The sequence below is a fragment of the Bidens hawaiensis genome, unplaced genomic scaffold (assembly GCF_021521415.1).
Source record: "Bidens hawaiensis isolate Kalapana, Puna unplaced genomic scaffold, B.hawaiensis_p1.1 tig00003902_1, whole genome shotgun sequence".
Classification (NCBI taxonomy): domain Eukaryota; kingdom Viridiplantae; phylum Streptophyta; class Magnoliopsida; order Asterales; family Asteraceae; genus Bidens; species Bidens hawaiensis.
In genome coordinates, this window is record NW_027491226.1 from 892,695 (window position 1) to 900,436 (window position 7,742).

At 37.9% G+C, this 7,742-nt stretch overlaps 1 protein-coding gene across 1 annotated transcript; it reads right to left on the reverse strand.

Moving 5' to 3' along the window:
- Positions 1-1,721: 1,721 nt before the first annotated feature.
- Positions 1,722-2,891, reverse strand: LOC143624649 (uncharacterized). The gene has a single exon (XM_077095226.1). The coding sequence runs from the start codon at positions 2,889-2,891 to the stop codon at positions 1,722-1,724; it is 1,170 nt and encodes a 389-aa protein (XP_076951341.1).
- Between the last annotated feature and the right edge of the window lie 4,851 nt (positions 2,892-7,742).

Sequence of the window (7,742 nt, forward strand, 5' to 3'; positions counted from 1 at the left end):
ATAATAATAATATAATGTTATATTATATTATATTATATTATATTATATTAAATTATATTATATTAAACAATACAATACATTTTAAGAACGTATCTGTGCAACGGGTCCCTAATAGCCGAGACCTTGGACTTGGTGTTCAAGGGCCTATCCCTGAAGTCGTGATCGCTGATGGCCCGCCACCATACGTGCAGGTCGTCCTTCGGCATCTGGTGGATGCTCTCCGTGTATATCGGGCTGCGTACCTCCTGCGCGGTGTATAAGTCCAGAGCAACCGCGAACTCCTTCATCGAGAGATGGACGTCCTGCCCGAACATGCGGAAGTAAACCTCCGACTGTGTCGTATCGGCGCCTGGCACCCTCATCTGAATCTCTGGCGTACCAGACGCGCGGGGCCTGCAATAATATAATATAATATAATATAATATAATATAATATAATATAATATAATATAATATAATATAATATAATATAATATAATATAATATAAACATAACAACGTGGAGTAAACTTACGTAACGCGTATCGTGCAGTAAACCTCCAGTGTCAGCTCCCGGTGGGCTGATGGTGGCATACTGAAGCATTGGCTCTAGGGCGTATCCTATCCAATGTACTCAGCCGCCCGCTGGTGAGCGTCACAGGACTCCAAAAACGACCAGGATATAATCGTGCTGCGAAACGGGTGCATCTGTTTTAGGCGAATGTATCGTGTGTGGGCGTCAGAACCCTCAATGAATTGCACATGAGGGTAGGTGACCAACACGTTGTCACCCTGTGGGGGTCCGCAGCCCCCCACGGCCCTGGCCTCGGCCCTGCCCCATCTGCTGCTCGTACTCCTGCTCGAGCTCCTCCTCAATCTCGTCGTCCCGAAACTATAATAATAACAAATAATAATAATTATTATAACAATAACAATAGCAATTACAATAATAACAATAACAACAACAACATAATAATAATAATTAAAAAAAATTATATATCAGAGGCGGCGTACAGGGCTATACGCCGCCGCTGATAGGCCCTGCAAACCGACGGCCGGACTCCGGCGACGGTTTTATCCATCCACACAATAACATCATCATCATCACATCATCAACAATACATCATCATCATCTTAACATAATCTTCATCATCAACATAATATTAAAAAATTACCTCCATGTCGTGTCGGTGTCGGGTCAAATCTCCTCGGCTCGTGTCGTATTCCGGTCGATGTCGGTCCAAAATAAACTCGTGCGTGGATGCTCGGTTGCTCGGGCGGGAGTTTGAAATTTGAAATAAAGTGGCAGTTGAGCAGCCGGCTGCTGATATAAGGGGCACAAATACGCCGCGTATAGGCCTATACGCGGCGTATTCTGCCTATTTTTTTTATTTAATTATCATTATTTATTATTATTATTATTATAGACTTTTCATCCATTGATACATTGTCTTCTATAAGCTGTCTAGATCTACGTTAGAGGGTTCCCTTCACTAACCCTGGCGTATCTCTTCGTACTCCTTCAAACGTTGTCCGAACCGTGTTTTCCATTAGAGCGCTGCCGGTACGGCGCTTCTTGCCCAATTAGGGTTTGGCGTAGGCATTGGGAAATCCCCTACCAGGTTGATATATATCCAGTGATCACCTCCCCAGTTAGCGATGCCTATAACCAGTGGATCTGGAACCAAGTCAGTACCGATTCTCAATGGAAAGTAAGATTCGGTCTGATTGCCAGCTAGGTTGACTAACACACACGCATATATCTGAGCAGCCACGTGCCCGTGACCGGGTACGCTGAACCAACGACTTGGCGGCGCCGGTTTGACCGTGTTGGAGTACGGATGATGGAATGAACCCAGCCGTACAATCTGTCATCCTCTTTGTTGAACATCGCCCTCCAGCACCCTTCGTTCGTTTCCAGCCCGTTCTGCATTGCCCGCCTAATATCTGGCCAGTGTTTCTCATGTATCCCCAAACCCACGGCGATTGATCGAAAACCGCAGTTACAGTCTGGGCGTACGTTTGTGATGTCTGAGACGAACGGCTGGGCCCAGCTAGGAATGACGCTCTTAAACATTTTTATCGACGGTACTTGTGCTGGCGAAACCATCAAAGGAAACCCGAGGTGAGCTCCCGTAGGTTTCGATGTCTTAGGTCCTCCACGAGGAGTTTTAAACAGTAACGCTGACTGGGACACGAACGAGTCAGTGAGGATGGGGTGGGGGTTTCTTGGCTGGGCCCTGTGACGAGGATGGGTTGTAGGAGCTATGTCTGGGGAGATCTGGAGCGGAGTGTATGCGATGTGCCTCGAGGGATCTGGTTTTTTGGGACGCCCCCGAGGATCCTCTCTTTTTTCTGGCTCCTTCTTTTTAGATCTCCCTGGAATAGCAGATATGAGCTTCGCGAAAAAACTTTTCTTTTGATTAGGGTCATCTATGGACGATAGCATATCTGTGATGTCCCGTAGACCTGCTGCGTAGTCTGGCTCTTCGTTCGGCGGACATGCTGGATCAAAATCAAGCCTCCTCCAGAACGGGTCAACATCCTCTATTGGGATACACATGTCGTTAACTATGTATCCCTCAATCCGACAAGCACATGGCAGCCCCGAAGACGAATACAAATGGTGGTCGCATGAAGCGCCGCCGTCACACATCTTGTGTATCAACCCATACTTGTTCACAAGTAGACCCAGAGCATGAATCGACACCCTGTTTATTAGCTTCTTCAACCAGACGTGCTGTCGATGTCCTTCCATGACCTTCGAACGGGAGGCTTCAAAAGATTTACCGATTTCTTTCATCTGCGAGTTGAATATTTTAAGGATTTGCCTGGCAATTATGTCGAGCGAGTTGTTGCTTCCATTGAGGTACCTTTTCAGATTTGCGTGCTGGCTCTCAACTCGGTTCGTCATAGTTTCGCCTTAGTTTCGGCGTTTGTCGATTCAGCAGGCTACAAACTTGTGTTTGTATGGATCCAGCCCAGCTTTTGCAGGGCAGGTAGTAATCAAACTAATACGCCGCGTATAGGTCTATACGCGGCGTATAAGAGAGCTTTTCTAGAAAAACCCACCAGCTTGTCTTGTTATGTTTTTTTTTTCTTTTTTTTTGTTATTTATTTTTATTTATAATTATTATTATTAATATTATTTTATTTATGAATAATATATTATTATTCACAATTCGGCAAAGCGTGTTCGGTAGCAGGACTTATATGGGAAAATTGACATTGCAAACGACCCTTCAATTTATTGGCTGATATCGTTATGGACATCTTGAATCAGTTACAGTGATTACCTTGGGAAAAACTGACAGTGCCAAACGAACCCTTTCTTGGATGCTCTCGGTATCGGCATCTCAAATCAGCCTCTTCGATATCTTCAAACTCAAACGGTCTTGACTTTCGGCCACCACCAGCAACTGTAGTTGTGTTCACTCAAACACATATCAGTCGTCACTAAGCTTAAGCTTGGGCTTGTTATTAGTTTTATTTTTAGTTGTGGGTATTCTAAGTTGGTCATGTTGCATATATTAAAGAATTATCGGCGTATATATACGTATACATATATAGTAGATGTGCGTTATAAGAATTCATTGCGCCTACATAACCAGCAGCAGATCGAGACGCTAGTTTGATGAGTTTGAATCTCTCGGATCCTCGGTATCCGTTAACGGCAGCGAGAACGTGAGCCCATAATTTGGACAGATAAGTGGAAATTCGGTCATTGCTCCAGCTCAACGAGCACCAGACTGAGATATTAGCCTGAACTTACCTGAACCGACTGACACGTATGCTGACGTGGATTTAGGGTCGGTGTTGACGCTGATATTAACACGTTTGCATAATACACAATGAAAGCACAAACTCAAACAACAATCTATACAATAGCAATTCTCTTAAACGACCAGTCAAACAAGAAGAAGAGAAAAATAACGAAGACAATTGCTATTGTATGGATTGTTGTTTGAGTTTGTGCTTTCATTGTGTATTATGCAAACGTGTCAACGAATGCTGTAAACAAACGTGTTAATATCTGCGTCAACACCGACCCCTAAATCCACGTCTGCATACGTGTTAACCGGTTCAGCTAAGTCCGAACTAATATCTCAATCTGGTGCTTGTTATGTTGGAGCAATGACCGAATTTTCACTTATCTATCCAAAGTAAGGGCTCCCGTTCTAGCTGCCGTTAGCGGATACCGCGGATCCGAGAGATTCAAACTCATCAAACTAGTATCTCGATCTGCTGCTGGTTATGTCGGCGCAATGAATTCTTATACCGCACATCTACCATATATATACGTATATATATAAGCCGATAATTCTTTAATATACGCAACATGATCAACTTAGAATGCCCCCAACTAAAAATAAAACTAATAACAAGCCTAAGCTTAAGCTTAGTGACGACTGATATGTGTTTGAGTGAACACAACTACGGTTACCAGTGGTGACCGTCGGTTAAGACCGTTGGAGTTCGAAGAAATCGAAGAGCCAGATTTGAGATGTCGATAACGAAAGCAGCCAAGAAATTAAAATTCGTTTGGAAATGCCAGTTTTCCCAAGTAAGCCACTGAACTAATTCAAGATGCCCATAACGAAACCAGCCAATAATTTAAAAGTTCGTCTCGCCCTGTCAATTTTCCCAAATAAGTCCTGCTACTGAAAGCCCGTTATCGAATTTTGAATAATAATATGTTATTGAAAAGTAAATAATATTAATATTAATAATAATCATAAATAACATTAATAATAACAAAAGAAAAGAAAAGAAAGGAAATAAAAAAATGAATAAAAAACCATAATACGACAACACTGGTGGGCTTTTCTAGAAAAACTCACTAACCTAACCAGCATCCGTTTGATATAATACAATATAACATAATACAATATAACATAATATAATATAATAATAAAATAATATTATTATATTATATTATATTATACGCACGTACCTCCGAACGTCTGGCGTCGCCGCCTAACCCCGGCATCTGAATCTCTAGCGTACATCAGGTACCTAATAATAATAATATTTTAGTACTAATAATAATATAAAAATTAATGCTTTAATACTAACAATTATATGTTTAGAATAAAAATAATAATAATATAATAATTAATATTATAATAGTATTTTCATATTATTATTTTAATAATATTTTAATAATAATAATAATTAATATTTAAATAGTATTTTAAAATTATTATTTTAATAATACTAATAGTATTTTAATAAATACAATAATAGTATTTTATTTTATTAACAATAATATTTTCATAACAACAATATCTTAATAATAATATTAATATTTTAATAGTAATAATATAATAAAAATTTTAACAATAACGGTAACAGTACGGGAAATCTATTTTAAGTTTGGGAGGCCCGGTGAACTAGGGTTACCGTAAAATGGTCGGTGCCTAGACAAATTTCAAAAGTAAACCATTCACCAAATCTCTGTCCTAACATCTACAACTATGTCCTAACATGTACTAAATAAAGATAAAACGAAACATGGTTTAACTCCGACTGACCGTTAGCACCGTCCGGCATCTCCTCGTCCGTCGCCAGAAATATATATGGTTGTTGGTGTTGGTTGAATGAAGAGGGTGAGGGTGAGGGTGAGGGTGAGGGTGAGGGTGAGGGTGAGGGTGAGGGTTATGAAAAAAAAAGTAAAAAAGAAATGGTGGAGAGGGAGGGGAGGGAGCCGGGCTCCAATAATATACAAAACCCAATACGCCGCGTATAGGGCTATACGTGGCGTATTATGGTACGATCCGACAACCCTATGACAGAGCCAGGCTATGACGTCAAATCGTACCCAAATACGCCGCGTATAGCCCTATACGTGGCGTATAGGGTGGTGTGGTGAATGTCTCTAGCAGGACCCTAAAAAAATCCTTTGATATATATATTGTTAGGTTTTGAAAAATATGTAGTTATCTACAATGTATTATTGGCACCAAATATCTACGTACATGGATACCTTCTACATGTAAATGTACAAGTTATAAATGCAACAAAGATTCTCTGAAATAACAAGCAAACATTTATACCAACATTCAAACCTATAGCTCATGCTGAAAATTCAAATCAATTCTAAAAGCATGCCCGGCGCCGTTACGAAGTTCTATTTAAGGAAACAGACTTCGATTACGTAGCTTAATACCTGATTGTTAGACATCAAACCAAGTTCTCCTTTTTCGTAACGCATCATACATATGGACTTGGGTTTGATTAACTCTTCAGTCCTGGCATTTGGAAGCGATATCTTAGATTATATCATTTATTTCAACCGTTAGAACGTACCATAAAATTCGATGATTTGTGATGGGTATGAATTATGATATGCTTTTGAACAAAAAGAAAAGAAGGAGGGGTGGGTGGACCATAAATGTAAATACAAAGAAAAGCAGCCATAATAATGAGAACAATGCATGTGGGTTCCGGAATAATGGACATAAATCTACTTTACATAAATAAGTCGTTCATGCATGGTTTCAAATTTTAACAGGTGGTGTATTAATTTATGATATTCGATCTTTTATTGGCAAACACACACGTATGTATGCTTTCTCAAAATCTACTTTTAAAATTCGTCAAATATTATTTTCTAGGACTTGAATTTGTATCACTTTAGTAAAGAATAAACAGCTACTAAGAGTCATCGGCATTAATTTATGAGATGAGATGGTTTTCTTTGTTAAGGTGAAGATATAAAAATGTAAAATGTTATTTCGAATACATCTTATAGATAAATAAAATAGCAAACTGAAAGGAAACTTGAAGAACACGGTTATAGTTATCAACTTCTTATCTTCTATCTATATTTAGCAATCTTATATTATATTAGAAAACACTAAGTTAACAAATTTAGAATTGCCTTTTTATTAGGGGTGTTCAGATTTCGATTCGCATTCGAAACATTCAAAATTCGATTCGATTCGATTCAAATTCGATTGTTAATATTCGAATTCGGTTTTAAAAAATTCCAATTCAATTCGATTTGTATTCGAGTATATTAATCAAATACTAATCGAATACGAATATATGATTTATTATTCGGTTCGATTCGAAATTCAAATTCAGATTATATATACATATTTTTATATATATAATATTTTTTTATTTGTGTCAACTCCATAAATAACAAATGTCCATTAAAATTATTAAACCTAATATGCCAGATTATTTCCTAGCCTATACTAATATGGGTGTTATTTACTTCTCGTTTTAAATATTTTGAATTTATACTATTTGTAGTTTAGTTTTGAATTTATTATCATGTGGTATTGTAGCTACTTTAAATTTATATATTTCTTTTGCAATTATGATTATGGTTTTCGAATTTTTGGCATAGGTAAGCTTGAGTTAGATTGTATTTATTCGAATTAAAATTGAATTTATTCGAATTCGAATTTTTAATACGAATTCGAATCGAATTTCGAATTGGGCATATAATACGAATCGAATAGTTCAACTTTTAATCGAATACGAATACTGGCAAAAAAAACAATTATTCGGATTATTCGATTCGATTTAACTTGAAAATCCGTTATTCGATTCGATAAACACCCCTACTTTTTATCTATTCAAATAAAGAATTATTTTTTTATAACTTAAGGCAATTTTTTTCTTTTTTAACACCAGTCAGTATTAAAGACGAAAAAAACGTGATGCATGTTTGATTAGATTAGATAGATGAGTTAAACGCATAATGTTAGGGTTATACAATTTTAAGTGTGTATAAGTTATGGTTGATGTT